The sequence below is a fragment of the Rutilus rutilus genome (genome assembly GCF_951802725.1).
Source record: "Rutilus rutilus genome assembly, chromosome: 1".
In the NCBI taxonomy this organism is placed as follows: domain Eukaryota; kingdom Metazoa; phylum Chordata; class Actinopteri; order Cypriniformes; family Leuciscidae; genus Rutilus; species Rutilus rutilus.
The window spans coordinates 60,733,525-60,753,701 of NC_140209.1; the positions used below are offsets into that span (position 1 = coordinate 60,733,525).

At 38.2% G+C, this 20,177-nt stretch overlaps 1 protein-coding gene across 6 annotated transcripts in view; it reads left to right on the forward strand.

Annotated features, from left to right (window-relative positions):
* The first annotated feature begins 9,933 nt into the window (after window positions 1–9,933).
* Window positions 9,934–20,177, forward strand: part of LOC311294900 (uncharacterized protein) — a 151,006-nt gene continuing 140,762 nt past the window's right edge. For all 6 annotated transcript variants that reach the window (XM_084415962.1, XM_084415963.1, XM_084415964.1 and 3 more), the window contains exons 1-2: window positions 9,934–10,071; window positions 14,586–15,992. In XM_084415962.1, coding sequence (XP_084272088.1) covers window positions 14,641–15,992 — 1,352 coding nt within the window. In that variant the 5' untranslated portion in view covers window positions 9,934–10,071; window positions 14,586–14,640. The remainder of the gene's footprint in view (window positions 10,072–14,585; window positions 15,993–20,177) is intronic.

The following is a 20,177-nucleotide window of genomic DNA, read 5'->3' on the forward strand; positions in this document are numbered from 1 at the left end:
AACACTTCTTTCAGTAGTTTAGTTGGTATCGGATCTAATAAACATGTTGTTGTTTTAGAGGAAGTGATAAGTTTATTTAACTCTATTTGTTCTATAGTTGTAAAGCACTGTAATTGTTCTTGCGGGGTGATAATTAATTAAGGCTGAATTATAAGGCGCAACTGAAGATTGAACGTTTACAATTGTGGTTCTGATGTTTTCTATTTTCTCAGTGAAGAACTTCATAAAATCATTACTACTAAACTGTAATGGGATATTTTGTTCGGGTGATGTCTGTTTATTTGTTAGTCTAGCCACGGTGTTAAATAAAAACCTTGGATTATTTTGGTTATTTTCTATTAGTTTGCGGAGGTGCTCAGCCCTGGCTGCTTTTAGGGCCTTTTTATAACGTGACATACTGTCTTTCCACGCGATTCTAAAGACCTCTAAATTAGTTTGTTTCCATTTACGCTCTAAAATACGGGTTTCTCTCTTTAGAACATGCGTGGTATTGTTGTACCACGGTGCTTTAATTTTCTCTCTGACCTTTTTTAATCTAATAGGTGCAACAACATCCAATGTTCTAGAGAGAATAGTGCTCATAGTGCTAGTTAGTTCTTCTAGTTCATCTGTTTGTTTGGGTTCAGGCAGCAGCTGAGACAGATCGGATAAGCAATTTGAGAAATTATCTATGGTGGATGGAAGGATTGTTCTGCCTGGTTGATAACGCGGCGCTGCATGACATATTACAGCAGTACGTAATATGCAAGTTACCATGTAATGGTCAGTGACTTCATCACTTTGCGGTATAATATCTATATCGGTTGGATCGGTTCCATGTGATATAATTAAATCGAGTGTATGATTAAGACGATGAGTTGGTCCGGTGACGTTTTGCTTGACCCCAAATGAATTTAATAAATCTGTAAACGCAGCCCCTAACGCATCATTTGGATTATCTACGTGTATGTTAAAATCTCCAACAATTAATGCTTTATCGACATTGACTAATAGGTCTGAGAGAAAATCTGCAAACTCTTTTAGGAAATCAGCGTAAGGCCCAGGCGGTCTATATACGGTAGCCAAGGCTAGAGATAATAGGGATGTTTTTCTAACATCTAAGAGCGTAACATTTAGTACAAGTACTTCAAACGAAATAAACTTATAACCCGCTTTCTGAGTAACATTGAGAATATCTCTATAAATTGTCGCAACACCACCGCCACGACCAATTAGACGGGGCTCATGCTTATAGGAGTATCCAGGAGGAGCAGACTCATTTAGACCGAAATAATCATTTGGTTTAAGCCAGGTTTCAGTTAGGCAAAGTACATCGAAGCTATTATCTGTGACTATTTCATTTACAATAACTGCCTTAGGTGTGAGTGATCTAATGTTTAGAAGACCTAGCTTTAGAAATTGTTTTTGTTTACTAATAGCAACATTTTCTGTTTTAATAACAATTAAATTTTTCCTAGATCCTGCAGTAGATATATTATTTGATCTCACTAAACGAGGAATAGACACGGTTTCTATGCAATATTCTACACTAGTATTTATATCAGTTAAATTGGTGCAGCAGAGACTATGATTTGGACTTTTGGTTACTAGTCAAAAGGTATTTAACATTTTGGAGATGTTATCCGACAGAAGATCTGCTCCGAATCTGCTTGGGTGTAAGCCATCGGCACGGAAAAGCCTAGGACGCTCCCAAAACAGATTCCAATTATTTACAAAGAGCAGTTTCTGCTCATTGCACCATGACATTAACCATTCATTTAGCGCAAATAATCTGCTAAACTTTTCATGTCCTAGTCGGTACGTGGGAAGCGGTCCTGACACTATGATCGTTGTTTCAGGCGATGTGCTGCGTACCGTATCGATCAGATTCCTGAAGTCTTTCTTCAGAATCTCTGTCTGGCGCATCCTGATGTCGTTCACTCCCGCGTGGAGGACAACAGTTCCGACGCGCTCGTCACCGTTCAGAATCTCGGGAACGTGAGTAGCGATTTCAGAAACACGAGCACCAGGAAAGCAGTGACTGTGCACCTTACTTTTACCTAACGTTGCGCGTACGTGCCGAATGATGGAATCGCCGATGATCACAGCATCGCGTTCTGTTTCGCGAAGAGGGGAGAAGCGGTTTTGTGTGGATAACTCGAAAACCGGGAGGGTCGGAGAGAGTCTTGGTCTAGACCTGACTCGCGTCTTCCGCTGCGGAACCACCCAGGCTTCGTGGTGGCGTGTTGGAGCCGGAGTGAACGAGACCATGGCTGATCGCGACCTCGGCGCTCGGGACCTATGTTGAGAAACGCACGGAGTAGACGAAGTCGGAGTCAGCGGGTTAGTAACGTTAATCTCTGATTTGTGTGCATCGGCGCGTGATGTTTCAAGAGCTAACCGCCGGTCTATCAGCTCGGCTTGTCTCAATAAAAGGTCGTGGATCTGTTTCTCAACAGCTTCCAGCTCAGACTGCAGTGCGTGCAGCTCAAATGTGTCCTCACCTGCACCAAAAGGTAGACTACTTTCATCTGATATATTCGCCATTTTAACAGATGGACAGTAAGTTAGCAACGAAGCTACCAGTGATGCTATCAATATTAATACTAATTTATGACTGAAGTTTTAGATATAATCCGTCTTTTTAGTGGTACGGGTGTAGAGTAGACGCACGATAGGCGAAAAATGTTTGTAAGTGAGTGTTGAGAAGACGCGTTCAGCCGTGATCCACGGGAGTAACCTATAGGAGTATCCAGCGTTGGATCACTAATAGGCTTGAGACGCGTCTGCTCAACAGTCCGCGTTGTAACTATGAGGGTTGAGCAGTAGTGCTTCTCAGTGAGGTAAAGTAGAAAATGTTTGTTGTAAGTTTAAAGAATAAAATCAAGATTTATAAATCAAATCGATGGAGCTCCAAAGACAACAACGCGTTCAGACGCGACGCATGCGCATTCGTTACACCCCTACTCTTTTCCGAAGGACATCCTGGGATTTTCAATGACCACAGAGAGTCAGGACCTTGGTTTAACATCTCATCCGAAGGACAGTGATCTTTGACAGTATAGTGTCCCCGTCACTTTACTGCGGCGTTAGGACCAACACAGACTACAGGGTGAGCGCCCCCTACTGGCCTAGATAACACCTCTTCCAGCAGAAACCTGTTTTTTTTCTCAGGAGTCTCCCATCCAGGTACTAACCTGGCTCAGCCCTGCTTAGCTTCAGTGGGCGACCAGGGTGATATGGCTGCTAGATTGATTATGATTATGCTGTAAGTGTGATTATTTCACTATTGTGTGGTTGCATGGTCTCAGTAAAACGGATGTCACTGAAGTTCATCAGATGGTGCAGAAGTTTCTGAGTTTGCAGTGAGCCGTGAAGATGTTCTTCCACACACACACACACAGGATGCAGCTGCTGGTCCACACCATACAAATGTATCTATGTAAATGATGAGCTTTTTCTGTGCTCTCTCTTACATACATATATACATCATTTCTGTATAAATATATTTCTAAATTTAAGGGAATATTCTAAATTTGGCGAATCTCGCAAAAGATTTTCATCCCAAAATCAAACTGAAAAATAAGAAATAATAACATTTTTGCTAGTAATATGTGACCCTGGATCACAAAACCAGTCACAAGTCGCACGGGTATATTTGTGGCAATAGCCGACAATACATTATATGGGTCAAAATTATCGATTTTTCTTTTATGCCAAAAATCATGAGGATATTAAGTAAAGATCATGTTACATGCAGAAAGTTTGTAAATTTCCCACCGTAAATATATAAAACATGTATTTGTGTGAGTGAATGCAGCACAATCGCCAACATAAATGGACAACTTTAAAGGAGATTTTCTAAATTCTTTTTTTTTTTTTTTGCACCCTCAGATTCCAGATTTTCTAAGCCAAATATTGTCCTATCCTAACAAACCATACATCAATGGAAAGCTTTTTTTTTTTTTTAGCTTTCAGATGATGTATAAATCTCAATTTAAAAAAACTGACCCATGTGACTGGTTTTGTGGTCCAGGGTCACATATTGTGAAATTTTATTACAATTTTAAAATAACTGTTTTCTATTGAAAAATGTTTTAAAATGTAATTTATTCCTGTGATCAAAGCTGAATTTTCAGCATCATTACTCCAGTCTTCAGTGTCACATGATCCTTCAGAAATCATTCTAATATGATGATTTGCTGCTAAAGAAACTTTTCTGATTATTATCAATGTTGAAAACAGTTCTGTTGCTTCATATTTTCATACCGTGTACATTTTTTCAGGGTTCTTTGAAAAAAAGCATTTATCTGAAATAGAAATATTTTGTAACATCATAAATGTCTTTGCTGTCAGTTTTGATACATGTATTTTATTACGAGCTCTGTTCTCCTTTTGCCAGTAGACTCTCTGTTCTGCGATTCGTTTAAAAAGAGGTGATTCCCCAAAGGCTGGAGATTTAGCTGCTCTGTACGCGAGTCTAGTGCTGCGTTCCAGTCCAAAACTGTCATCCCCTTCACTCGCAAACTTCCCTCCGTCTCGTTCACTCGGATGTACGTCATTGCGAGTGCCCACTACTGGCGGAAACTGCAATGGGCTGAACTGGAACGTCCTAAGCCCTTGATCACTTGGAATCAGCTGTGGAGTTGATTTATTATTTACATTTTTTTTTTCCTTTAAGAATTTGTTTAATGCAGCATCCAAATGTTTATGTGTGTTTGGGTTGTTTTAAACAAAAAATATATATAATTAATATATCATAGAGTTGTCTGTTGTGGTGGTGATTAGATGAGATATGTGATGACGTCACAATCGTACTGCATTGTAGGACATATAGGTGCCTGAAGTGTACATTTGAAGCAGACTCGCTCCCTCTGTCAAAATCGAGGGAACGAGGGTCTGTCCATATAAACTTCCCTCGTCCACTTCACGAAGTGGAACGCACTTCAAAATGGCGGCAGGGATTCCCCCAAGGGGAAGTGCTTAGGGAAGTTCGCAAGTGCGTGTCTAAAAGTGGACTGGAACGCAGCATAGTTCTGGCGGAAGAGTGACCTCTGACCCGACGTAGGACAGGGGTGCCCAATCCTGCTCCTGCCGAACGACTATCCTGCACAGTTCATCTCCAACCCTAATCAAACACACCTGAAGCAACCAATTAAGGTCTTCAGGATCACTTGATAATTAAAGGCAGGTTTGTTTGATTAGGGTTGGAGATGAACTGTACAGGACAGTCGATCGGCAGGAGCAGGATTGGGCACCCCTGTCCTACGTCATGCGTCGGGTCAGAGGTCACTCATCCACCAGAACTAGACTCGTGTACGGCCGTTACCGGATGCCAGTGACTATAGTTTATAAAGTTATAAATATGGATATTGTCTTATAAAAACGCATTGCTTCGCTTCATAAGGCTTTTATTAACCCCCTGGAGCTGTATGGATTACTTTTATGATGGATGGATGTGCTTTTTTGGGCTTCAAAATTTTGAGCCCCATTCACTCCCTTTATAAAGCTTGGAAGAGCAAAGATATTTTTTAATTTATACAACTCTGATTGTGTTTGGCTGAGAGAGGAAAGTCATATACACCTAGGATGGCTTGAGTGTGAGTAAATTATGGGATAATTAACATTTTTGGGTGATCTATTCCTTTAAAGGGACACTTCACCCATTTGCATTAAGCTTTGTATTGTTAGAAACCCAGTCATATATTATAATAAACGTGGATTTTTCGTTCATTTTTCCCTGAGATGGGAGAAATAAGGATTTAAGTGTTTTACTTCCTGCTTATTATGACGTAAAAATCATCATTTTGCGTCATAATAAGCAGGAAGTCACATTTCATTGAAAAGTGTAGAGACTACAAACACTAGCTCCTCATTATTCCAGGGGGCGGGACCCGCTCACGCTACAGACCTATTACAGATCAGTGGGTGGGACTTCACTTTCTGAAACTGAAAGCAATATCCTCCATCTTGTTTGGAAGCTAAGCTAACAGGCACTGTGGAGCCAGCTGTGAAGATATGACAATAGCGGAGGGTAACGTTACTCAATATGATGTAGAAGAAGAGGATTTCGGAAGTCTGCTGCTCGAATCGGGTGTTTGTGGCTACCTTTACAAGCCACATAGCGAAGAGCAGCCGAGGCGGAAGACCTGCCTGTCGCGGACGAGAAGCCCAGACTGGCTCGAGTTAGGGCGGACTGGTGGCGCCGGTGATCTCACTATGCAACTACGAACCGCTACGAACACAGAGATAGAGTCCGTCTGCGGCAAAGAATTTCTCCTAGACGAAATCTCTGAATCAGACGAGGACACGGACGTTTGTGTTGTGAACCATCCTAGTTTCGCACGGTCGCACCGCATCTGACTGAACATCCCGGTAACGTTACCATGCAATAATTCACCATTTCGAAAGAAATACAAATGAGGAGTAATTCATTAATGAGTTCGTCAAATAACTAACGTTAGACATTTTGTGTGAAATGAATTTCAAGCTCCGGTTGTAGGTAGCTAGCCTTATGGACGGATGAGTGATTCATATGCTGTTCTGGATTAGTGGGAGTGGCTTGCGCAGCTGTGCAATGTGGTGCATTGTGGGAGTTGTTGTCTTTCATACAAATGCGTCCTGAAGTTACTTTCTTTCTTTCCTCGGTCAAGAAGGCACCAAATTCAAAATTTATTTTACATTTCGACTACATATATGACCCACTTTCAATGAAGATCAATGTTCCCATGGGTGAAGTGTCCCTTTAAGAAAAAGTTAAGAAAGTTATTTAAGATAATGTTCTGATTGTATTTGGCAAATCTTGCTGGAAAAAAACTAAATAATAATAAACCCACCTCAGCCCATGTCACGTATTACAAGTTGTGGTAGCCAGCAAGACAAAGAAGATAGATGCAATAGAATTTATTTACAATTAAACTAACTCAAAATACAGGAATAAACAGAGGATAAACCATAACCATATTAAGCACAAACGTTAACGAGAATTGAACCACAGGCATATAAATACTAAGAGCAAACAAAGCTAGTTGGATAAACACAGGTGAAGCAAACAAGGGAACTACTGAGTAACCATAGTAACAAACAACAGGGTAATGAGTAGGAGACAAATGAGAACAAAGGCAAATGGGAACTAAGCAGACAGAGAGAATGAAATCAGACATTGCATTACCATGGAAAAAGTCATTTTAATCCATTTAGCGCTCCTCTCCCTATAGTGGGTGGTGTCATGTTTCATATTACAACATTTATTTCAAATATTTTATATAAAAATAAAAAAAATCTAATCTTGACAAAGCACATAATGTTGGAAAGGTCTGAGCTCAATGTTCCATATTTGGTGACTGTTCTGTGATAGAAGTGATATTATGACAGAAATATTAATTTGTTACAGAAGAACGCATCAGTGGAACATGAGTGCCACCTGGTGACTATTTTAGGTACAGCGCCTAAACAAAATCAACTTAACGTAAACTTATCTAACTTTATTACACTTTCATTTTTCGAAGTGCTTCTAGTCTTCTTTAAAAAGAGACCAAGGTTATAGGTCTGAATTCCAATGATTACAACTATTTAAGTCTAGATACATTTTCACATATGCTCAAAATGGGGAGTGACAGTTATGGGGTTAATGATCTGAAGCTATATACATTAAAGTGGTGTTGAATGGTATGCCAATAATAAAGTTGATCTAAACTAAAGTTTGAAACTTTGAAAGAGAGGCAATGATTGTTTTGTAGGCCTTTAATTTCAGCAGTAAAACCATGAACTGAGCAGATATTTATTTAGTCACAGCTGCTCATACATCGGGCATAATGATTTTGGAATCATTCAATCCGCTACATTGTTGCTTTTGTTTTACAGTCCAGGATGAAGCTGCTTGATAATGTTGGTCTATAGGATCAATATACCAAAACCAAATCTGAATCTTAACTAGTAGTGAAATTCAATAGGAAGACACCAGATCAGGTTTCTTGCTGCACTTCATGTATTAATTAAAGAAATGTATTCGTTAAACTTTATATATCATTCATGGATTAAATTAGAGCATTTATCGTACTATGACAGAATGACTTTCTTCTGTGAAAAATATTTTGAATTAATATTTCATGTTTATGTATTTATTGTGTCCCACATGTGGTGTGCATATGATTCCTTACTCTTATTCTGCAAGAAACACTGTTAACTTCTGATGTTCAGGGGCTGGATTTACAAAAGACTTCTTATGCCGATATGAAACCATGGTTATTTTGTTCATCTTTTAACACATGATTGTGTTCCAAGTCATGATGTCCTATTTATTGAAAATGATTTATAAAGTAGCTCTGAATTTTTTTTTTTTTTTTGATAAATAAAAATAAGAAAATAATCTAATTCTAAATAATAAATCTAAATTATTTAATTTATACATTAATTTCACCACCAACAAAAAAAGAGTAATAAAGTGTACAATAAAGTACAATCAAAACCTTATATTATAATCACATTGCATTTGAATAAAGTTAAAGGTGTAATCTGCCGGTTGTCCTGCAGGTGACCTCATAAATCTGTCTTCTTATGCCGAGTTCAGACTGCATGATTTTAGCCCCGATTTTGGCTCGCAGACAGGTTTTGAGAAATCGCCGACAAATGCCCGAAATCATCGGTGCTCGTTCACGCGAGTGACAATCACGCAGTGTGAATGAGCAAAGACGCGATCTGAGAGAATCACCGACGAGTCGCCGACGCCCGTGAGATATTTGGCATGCTAAATATCTGGACCTGTCGGCGATTCAAAATCCTGCTGTGTGAAAGTGTTCTGACTGAAAACTACATCGGCGATGACCGACAGCCAATGAGAGAGCAAGATACAGAGCAGCGAGGAGTTCGGGGAGGAGTTATAGACCACAATATCAGTATTTTAATAGATATATTTACAATTATATCAAACAGAAACAAAGCACAAACATTTGCTTGACCATGCAGCAACAGCAACACATTGCAACATTATTTATTTACCCCAAACTCTCTTTGCAGAACACACAGTCCTTGCTCCCCTTGTCTTCCCAGCCATTTCCTCACGCATAATGTTTTTCCTTTTCTCCTTTCCGCTGCAAATCAGTGCACAGACAATTTGGATCGCAAGCTTCTTGCAGGCTATCATTTTTAATAACAATTTCAGTCTCGCGCGAGAGCTGCGGTCTTACGCACGCGGGATTTTGCGCTATTTCCTTATCACCTCTCGCGTGTGTTTGGTTGCGAAACGTAGTTTGCGGATCAGACAGAAGTTGTCGGCGATTCTTCCTCCTGAAAGTCATGCAGTGTGAAACCTCCTGTCGCCGATGCATCGTGCAGTGTGAACACACCAGCAACTGAATCTTACCCTGCATAGTCATGCAGTGTGAAAAGAACAGTGACCCGACTCTTTTGAAAATCGTGCAGTCTGAACTCGGCATTAAAGGGATAGTTCACCCAAAAATGAAAATTCTGTCATCATTTACTCACCCTCAAGTTGTTCCAAACCTGTATGAGTTTCTTTGTTCTGCTGAACACAAAGGAAGATATTTGGAAGAACGTTTGTAATCAACAGATCTCGGTCCCCATTGACTTCCATAGTAGGAAGAAAATATACTATGGTAGTCAATGGGGACCGAGATGAGATCTGTTTGGTTACAAACATTCTTCCAAATATCTTCCTTTGTGTTCAGCATAACAAAGAAACTCATACAGTTTTGGAACAACTTGAGGGTGAGTAAACAATGATAGAATTTTCATTTTTGGGTGAACTATAGTTATCCCTTTAAGCTACGATGCTTTTGGGAAACAGACCATAATATTAAGATCAGTCGTACGATCGTTTTTACGATCAACTTAGGCTTCCGATGCTTTTGGGAAACGCAGCCCAGTGCAGTGACCCCCATACTGTCTATGGCAGTGACCTATGCAGCAGAGAGAACTAGAGAGAGCACGCAGCTCAACGTTATCACGTTCAGTTCAGTCTGAGAGGACCTCACGCAGCGGAACTCTCCTGTCAACAGTGAAACCGAAAGCGTTCCGGATGACTAGACACCATTTTGGGCAAATCAAAATCTAACAATGTCTTCACGTGTGACGGTAAGTTCATTAAAAGTTTCACAGTTATAATATCAATGAGGACCTTTTACGTCTAAACTATTTCAAAAGTTCTCTCCTGACTATCACGGTAGAAACTATAATGGCGGATCCCGGACTAGAAGTGCAGGGATAGACAAACTCACTCACAGCTACAGCACACCGATGTCGACTCTACTCGTGTGTTCAGTCCAAAACAGTAGGCAGCCTACATATGATAATACAGGCAAAAAGTTCACTTCAAAAATGAACAAAGAGGGGTAAAAGAGTTTTAGCGAAAAGTAAAAGCGAAAGCAAATAAACGTAGGCCCATAAGCCTACTGAAAATGTACACACTCACCCGGCTTATAGTGACGTTGGTTTAAATTAATAACGATTTGGGACAAATTATGTTATTTAATTGAAGATAAATGGCGAGTCAAGATTTTGAGCACATGAGCTCACCAGCTCTGTGCCAAAACTTTTTTGTAAGCTTATTTAGTGTTTGCCAATGAAGGACTGTTTATAGATAGGCTAATATTATTACCTTAATGTTTATTGTTACAAACAGTATGTACCGTATGGCCATTTAATGTAAAATATACTTTATTTAATTATAAATAAACAAATAATTATAAATAATTATTATTTGTTATATATTTTATTCAAAATAAATATTATTCTAAATATTTTATTATAAAAACAACTCATAACTGTAACAAAAACACAAACTTTACATAACCAAAAAATCACAGTAAAATGTATTACAAGAACGGTTGATTCTTAAGCCCATTTAATCATTTAATCATGTCATCCCTGAAAATGAAATTAATATGATTAATATTAATAATATCTGTTCATATCAATTGAGCTGACCACAGAAAAAAAATCTAACATTAATAATAAAATGAGAAAGACATGCAGAGATAGAGATTCAGTCATTTTAGCAGATAAACGCTTAATAAATCACATCATGACAGAAATCTTACTTATTATATTCCTCATTATGTTTGTTCTGTTGTCAATGAGCTTTCATCAATGTATGAGTATGTATGAAGTCATTTGCAACATTTTTGAATTTTTATTAAAAAAATTGCAACATTTTATTTTTCCCTATTTCTTTAAAAACTAAAATGTATGTTTTTTTTGGGATGTCCCACAAAAAAAATTAATAAAGGATTAGCAATTCTAATAACTCTAACTCGGATCTCCCGAAGCACAACGGCGCTACATACCGACGCACTTGCCCACGAGGCTATATTGGCCCCTGAATCTGAAAATAATTGTAATTGTATTGTGGCATGTTTTGAGTTATCAGCAACTATCTTATCGACGTCAGATTGTATTATGATGACATGTCCTGATTTACACCCATAATTTTGGCTGTTTGTCTCACACAACACATGGGAACACATTCCAACACTGACCCAAAAGTCTCTTGTCCGATGTAAATCACCCATTACAGAAAGAGACCTAATGCAGCATCCTTGAACTGGACCTTAACTGTGTCAAAATCTGCAGATATACTATAAATAGGGTGGGATGATATGGACATTATTATAATTTTTTTGCTGAATGGCAATAGACAGTGTAAGCTCGCACTCGATCAGCCCAAAGTCCGGCATCCGACCAGCGCAGAAGGTCTTTACGTGTTACTGTCTTTTCTTGTGGCAAAGTATTTTTTGATTAAATGCAATACATTTGAATATCTATTCTCTCGTTATTTCATCTGACTCCATAAATGAAAAGCTTGTAATGATATCTGTGCATCATTAAATGTGAGTGAATGTTTGTTTGACTATTCTTTTTAACTCTTTAATGAAAATAATGTCAAAGACGGTTAGAATAATCAAATATAACAATTTATTATGCCAGGTAAATGTATCATGCCAATTTCATAATCAATTCAAAGATAATCGATACAAAACATCAAATGCTCTGGAATAAAGAGAAGAGAGGCGAACCAAACATTAAAATACATGATGCTGAATTCTTTGAGGTCCTTCAACATCATGGGCTCATCTGAGTAACAGAAGGCCCAGAGCCCTTTGCTGCATTCCATTATATAGACAGAACCTCTTTCACATGGAAACATGTGCTAACAATGGAAATTTGCATTCAGAGTTGACACCTTTTGGGTATGAGACCATTTGCCAGGAGACCACCTTCCTTTGTGTGCCAGTTCTCTCTAAACTCTAAAACCTTATTACCTTTTGTTTTATTTATTTGGGAATGAGACATTTGATAAAAAATAAAAAAGTATGCTTTTTGAAGCAGAATTTAAGTTCACTAAACAAAAAATGAAAATAAATAAAAACAAAAGCACAAACTAACTAGCCTATATTAGGCTATTTTGAGTACCCCATTACAATAGTCACTTTACAGTAGGGCTGCCCTCGACTAAAGATTTTTGTAGTTGTTCATTTAAGCCATTAGTCGTCTAATCACGCACTTATATTAATAAGCCATAAATCATAATAATGTGTTTATCCTTTAATTGACAATTTAAAATATGTAGCCTAATCAGCGCTCACATGCACACATTGCCACAGCAGGGCAATTAGGAGAAAATGGATCCCGGAGAACCATCTCCAGAACTCCCGGGAACAGAGCGATCGGGGGAAGTGTGTACAGACTTGGCCTCAGCCACATCTGTACCATAGCATCCAGTCCCAGAGGAGCTGGATGTGTAAGGGAGTGGACACTGAGACGTCTCTCAATATGCAAACAGATCCACTTCTGCCTGGCCAAACACCCTCCATATCTGCTCCACCATCTCAGGGTGGAGCCTCCATTCCCCAGGCCTCAGCCCCTGTCTCGACAGGATGTCTGTTACCTGGTTTTGGCACCCAGGGATGTTAGCTGCCCTGAATGAAAGCAGCTTACCCTGGGACCACAGAAGGATTGGATGCACCAGTTTGCAAAGTGGGCGTGAGCGCAAACCCCCCTGGTGATTTATTTAGATGACCACCGGAGATAGACATGCTTGCATCAAAACCGAATCCCATACCATGCCTAAAAAGTGGTCCTCTGAGCTTGAGAAAGCACACTCTTCTTGGCGTGTAATCTTAACTCCAGCATTTTCATATTGACGAGAATGACATCTCATTGCTGAACTGCCAGCTGATGCGACTGAGCTGGAATCAACCAATCGTCGATGTAGTTCAGAATGCAGATGGGTACACGTTCTATGGCCCCATTCCCCAACAAAGTTTTTAGCTCATGTTTCATGACCAGAGCCTGCTCAGGGCCCACCACTGTGGGCAGGAACCCCATAAATCTGTGCGGGCAAGACCCGAACTGTATTGTGTAACCCTTTTTAACTTTCTGAACCAGTCTTTTAAGACTGGCCTCTGGTGTTACTCGAGTGACCAACTCAGTGCCCTGAAGCGGCAAACTGGCAGCGAACAACCGAACTGGTCACTCTGGGACCAAACATAGGGGCGAGATAATTGTAGCACATTTGTCTCACTCGGGTGGAAGAAACCGCAGTGCATGCTTCCAAACCTTGAGAAAAGGCACTGGATCTAGCAGGTGAGGGCAGAGATAAGGCATGGCCCATCTCTAACCCCTCTGCTAAATCCATTTGCGATTCCCATGACCTGAATCACCACTGTGCCTTGGCAGCAATAAGGAACGTGAGCTTGAGCACCCTCCTCAAAGAGCACCAGGTGAAAGCGGAGTGTCCGTAATGGAATCTGTTCACAATGCTAATATATATGCTTATGAGTGACAGACAACACCAAATAAGACACGCATTTTTACATATAGCACTTACTGAAGACATAGAAGCTAGCGCTGCACTGTTTGGGCACGCTTTATAGTTTCCTGGTTGTGACATCACCCGCCTCTGATGTTCTTTCACGACTGATTTCACACATGCTTCACGACGCAATCACGCAGAGTGTTCCCACAGCACCATTCAATGCAGTGTGAGTTCCCTTGAAAGGGAACTATTCGATGTTTGTAGCTGGTTGTTCTGTTAACTAAAAAGAAAAATAAACTACATAAATCAATGCATATATATATCAATACAGCAAGAGCAATATCTGTAAAAAAAAATATTTGAATAATCATTCAACTTCATAATAATTACATTTTTTAAAAGAGCAACACAAGATTTATGACACATCTGTGTTGAACATAAGCCCACAAACTAGGTAAAGCACAAATGAGATCAGTCACGACACTAGTCAAATATCCTAAAAGAATGCACTAAGAAATCAGCATTATAAAATTGATAATTCTGGTCTTAGGTAATTATTGGCTGAGCTGTGTTCAAAGTCATTGTAAAATATTATATAAATACACACCTGTGAGCTCATTATACAAGTATTCCTGCGCCAACAGTGGGTATTCCTGTATCTGAGATTTGTGTCATCATAAAAACGTCCCTTAACTGGCCTAAAATCCCTGTAAACCACAACTTATTGGGCCCGGCCACTTTGGTCACTGTGCACCCTCACTTCTGGTCACCAGCTAGTACTGAAACTTAATTGTGTCAAAATTCTGTGTATGTTCTGTATTTCCACATACAGGCCTGAAATGAAGTCTCTTATCTAGGAAGAAGAGAAGTAGAAGTCTGCCTGTAAAATGAGTGTGTGTGAGGAGAGAGAAGAGGAGGCTTCTGTTCACAATCAGAGAGCAGCATCTCCAGGATTCAGCTATGTGTCCATGAAGAGTAACAACTCCATGCATCAGCCCCCTTATCTCAGTGATGGACCATCTTCAGGATACAGCCATGTGTCCATGAAGAGTAACCACTCCATGCATCAGCCCCCTTATCTCAGTGATGGACCATCTTCAGGATACAGCCATGTGTCCATGAAGAGTAACCACTCCATGCATCAGCCCCCTTATCTCAGTGATGGACCATCTTCAGGATACAGCCATGTGTCCATGAAGAGTAACAACTCCATGCATCAGCCCCCTTATCTCAGTGATGGGTCATCTTCAGGATACAGCCATGTGTCCATGAAGAGTAACCACTCCATGCATCAGCCCCCTTATGTCAGTGATGGACCATCTTCAGGATACAGCCATGTGTCCATGAAGAGTAACCACTCCATGCATCAGCCTCCTTATGTCAGTGATGGACCATCTTCAGGATACAGCTGTGTGTCCATGAAGAGTAACCACTCCATGCATCAGCCTCCTTATCTCAATGGTGGACCATCTTCAGGATACAGCTGTGTGTCCATGAAGAGTAACCACTCCATGCATCAGCCCCCTTATCTCAGTGATGGACCATCTTCAGGATACAGCTGTGTGTCCATGAAGAGTAACCACTCCATGCATCAGCCCCCTTATCTCAGTGATGGACCATCTTCAGGATACAGCTGTGTGTCCATGAAGAGTAACCACTCCATGCATCAGCCCCCTTATCTCAGTGATGGACCATCTTCAGGATACAGCTGTGTGTCCATGAAGAGTAACCACTCCATGCATCAGCCCCCTTATCTCAGTGATGGACCATCTTCAGGATACAGCTGTGTGTCCATGAAGAGTAACCACTCCATGCATCAGCCCCCTTATCTCAGTGATGGACCATCTTCAGGATACAGCTGTGTGTCCATGAAGAGTAACCACTCCATGCATCAGCCCCCTTATCTCAGTGATGGACCATCTTCAGGATACAGCTGTGTGTCCATGAAGAGTAACCACTCCATGCATCAGCCTCCTTATGTCATTGATGGACCATCTTCAGGATACAGCTGTGTGTCCATGAAGAGTAACCACTCCATGCATCAGCCCCCTTATCTCAGTGATGGACCATCTTCAGGATTCAGCTGTTTGTCCATGAAGAGTAACCACTCCATGCATCAGCCTCCTTATTTCAGTGATGGACCATCTTCAGGATACAGCCATGTGTCCATGAAGAGTAACAACTCCATGCATCAGCCTCCTGATCTCAGTGATGGATCTGCTGTGAACTCTAGCCCTGTGTGAGTATCATGTCAAGTTTTTTTAACATGATGATTCACTAACTAATGTTCTTTTCTCTCAATATTAGTATGTTAATAATAGAGTTGTCAAGTGATTAAAATGTTGAATATTATTTATTACATAATTTTACTGAGAAATTACCTCCAAAAGATCATTTAATTTGAAGTCTTTGTTAAATAAGAAAAGCATCAAATAGACATTACAAAAACTATCTTTAGAAGGAAAATTGTATTTGATTGAACATAGAATTCATTACAAACCAGGGATGTGATTTTTTTTTTCTTTCTTTTTTTCTGTATTTTCTGACCTGAAAAGTATGACCCATATGAATTACGTAAGTCCAACTCCTCACTTTTGGGGGTTAATGATGATTGAAAGCGCATTTAACAATTACTACCCAGGTGAAAAAAAAGTTCACTAAAATACATTTTATTTAAGTGCACTTAGTACACTTCCATAATGTACTTCCATAATGTACTTAAAGTGCTCTATTTTCGTGCACTTATTTTGTACTTAATATACTAAAAGCTTATCTTTAGTACTTCTTAAGATAAACTTAATATCATCTTAGTGTACTCAACTGTGCTATTTTGAGACACACTGAAGATGAACTAAAGTGTATTTTTAATATACTATTTCAGCTTTAAAAATTTTTTATTTTGTTACCACTTTTAGTAAAGCTGAAACCATCTTTAATGCATTTTAAATACAATAATAAATTATTTAAAATATAATAATAATATATAATAAATATATACAAATTATACTTAGGCTATGTATTAATAGGTTAAAAAAGTGCACTAAAATACATTTTATTAAAGTACACTCCCATAATGTACTTAAAGTGCTCCATTTTCGCACACTAATTTTGTACTAAAAGTTTTTCTTTAGTACTTCTTAAGATTTTAGTGTACTCAACTGTGCTATTTTAAGACACACTGAAGATGAACTAAAATATGCTTTTAACATACTATTTCAGCTTTATTTTTTTAATTTTGTTACCCCTTTTAGTACAATTGAACCCATCTTTAATGCATTTTTAAATACACTTATAAATTATTTAAAATATAAGAATATATAATATATACAAATCATATTTATGTATTGCTCACATTTTTTATATAGTAAATTTATTTCAAATATTTTTTTTTACTATGTTAACAGTACCTTTATAAAACATAAATATGTTAATGGTGTATTTTAAAAGTTGTCAAGTACACTATTACTGTGTTATCAGTAGCATTTTCTGCCTCATTTATGCTAAAATTATGCAAATAATATATTTTAATGTATTACAAATACAGTGGAAAAATTATCATTCAATAAAACACATTAAAAAAGATTTGTATAAAACACACACACTTTGAAAGCTAGTAAACTTTAAAGTCCGCGTGAACCGGAAGTTGCAAACGACTTTTCTCCAGTGCTGTGACGTATTTCCCAGTGAAAAGGAATATTGAACAGAGGGCAGGGTTTTACTCTAGCGCTCCTCCTCTCCATCTCTCGCTCATTACAGACTAACGGTTTGAGGGGAGTGGTTAAGCGTTTCCCAAACCAAGCCGTCAAACCTACGTCATCAGAGAAGGTCCTCCAAGGCATAGGGGGAAGGGCCTTTTCAGATTTTGATTAAAGATTACGAAGCCAATTTTTTTTTTTCTGTGTTTTAACTTGCACGGATTAATTGTTCACCACAAGACTAGTAATATGCGCTAACAAAGTAAATAGGGTCCATTTTGATTTCATGCCGACTTTAATGTACTACACCTAGTGTACATCAGTACAGCAGCATATAAACTGTAAAAAAAATACATTAACATAAATAAACCTAACTACAGTCAATAAAGTGCAGTCATTATTAGCTGCAAACAGTTACAGTACTGTTACAACTCAAACCATCTTCATCCTTCAAGTGAATTGGAGTGATTGGTCTTTGAGTTTGCCTCATTGTTGCATTTCCTCCAGTGCTCGCACCTCAGATGTGTTGGAAATTGTTTGATCACAGTGTCTGTGAAAGGGGAAAATGGAAAATTAAAGCAAAATTAACCTCTGTTAAAAAAAGTAACTGTTCCCTTTCAAAAGGCTGCTTCGATGATGCTATTGGGGAACGATGTTCTCTAGGCGCCTCTTTAATACTTCTGAGTCGCACTAGTAGTGTCATAGGCTGTCGCCAGTCAAATTCTATTGCCGTGATTGTACAGCTTTTCAAACGCCGGTTCACATGGAGTGCGTTCCCCATAGCGTCATCGATGCAGTGTCTCATTCCCTGTTCTCAGGGAACAGAGGTCGTAACCAAGACGTTTTTTATTACAACACAGTATGATGTTTTGACATTTCCCTATGTTGTACATACAAGGTGAAAAAGACGTACTGTTAAATGTATTATAAATGCATTAAAGTACATTTGTTTTGTACTAAAACATACTTAAGTACATATTTAATACATTTAATAGTAAGTCTTTTTCACCTGGTAAAAATGGAATTCTTTAACATGGCATGTAATGCTTAGTTCATATATTTTAACAGTAGACATTCAATATAAAATGTTAATGTAATTCAGAAAAGGAGTTAATAAAATATCTCTTGAACAACTGTGAAGTCTACATGGTTTGTCACTGTATCACAGCAAAAAAGGGCAGTTTAACTGAAAAAGTATACCCAGCCAACAAGAATCATAATTATAATGTACAACAAATGCTAATCTTTATTTTTAGCATTGATGTTTTAGTCAGCCCCCTTTGACTTTGAGAGCAAAAAAAGAAGAAAAAAAGTGATGTACAGAAACACATACACTCTTCACCTCTGTTAAAAAAGATTTAAGGAAATTAGAAGTAGTGCAAAATATGGTAAGCCAGGACAAGTGACTTGCAGCTGTCCCAAAAAAAAAAACAATTAAATAAACAGATTTTTACATGAATGAACACAAATTAGACTAGGAAACTAGGAAAAAATGCTGGGAAATTTTTTTTTAATGAAAAAAACTAAACAGTGAGCTATTTATTTATGCAAACAGCAACTTAAACTTACCAGTAACTTCTGATAGCAGTATCTTCATCTCTTCGAGTCTGATTCGACTTCGACTTGAAAAGCTTGGCTCTGATTGGTCAAATTGAATGTAGTTGAACTGAAAAAGACGTGCTGTTACACCGAGTCAAAAATACGACTGGCAAAGTAAACGTAAATGTAATACAAATCTTACCTAGAAACATAATGAGGTTCCAAATGTTACACGGCATGCATCAAACTTGAAGATGGGGAAAAAATAAAAACAACACTAACAGTTACGTTTTCTATTAACGTTAGATAAAAAATATAATAAAAAATAAATCTAAATGCTGTCATGATCACTCAACCTTAAGTAGTTGCAAAACATTTAAGAATTCCGTTAATCTTCGAAAGAAAAACTGAGATATCGTAGTCTAATGAAACATGAGAGATTTAACTTATATCCCTCTGATGAACGATTCACCAAAACTGTTCACGTTTGAAAAAGTTAATCACAAAAAACATTACCTAATCCATATGAATCGCGTGGTTTCCTCCAAATCCTCTAAAGAAACACGATCGCTCCAGTTTAAATTTAGATTTCTAATCTAAATTATTAGAAATCTAATCACATTCAAGGAACGCACAGCAAGCTCTGAGTGAGGTGTGAGCTCATTATTATCACAAGAACCAATCACAGCCGTTCAAAGGCTCTGGAACCAATCAGGATTAGTCACGTGTGTTATTCCTATTTTTCAAATTTAAACAAGTACAACATATTTTTGGACAACATTTAAACGTCTTTGGAAAATGTATCTATGATGCATTTAAAATAATATGATGTTGATATCTTTGTGGGAATTTCAGTAGTAAAAACATATCATGTAATGGACAACAGCCTAGCCCTTTACAAGTAGCCTACAAACAAGTAAAAGTGAACAACATTAATTTTAAGTGCTTATTGCAATGCTTAATAATAGTTAACAAATGTTTATAATACATTAGAAGTTGGTACATTTAAAAAATCTAAAATATTAAAATATTAAAATCATAAATATTACAAATATATTACACTAGGCCTAAGTGTTTAAAGTACTTTAAACACACTAAAAGCTTAATCATTTTGCTGTTCTTACAAAACTTCACACAAATGGTATGATTGTGTTTAGCATATTTCTCAAAAATGTAACTAAGCATATATT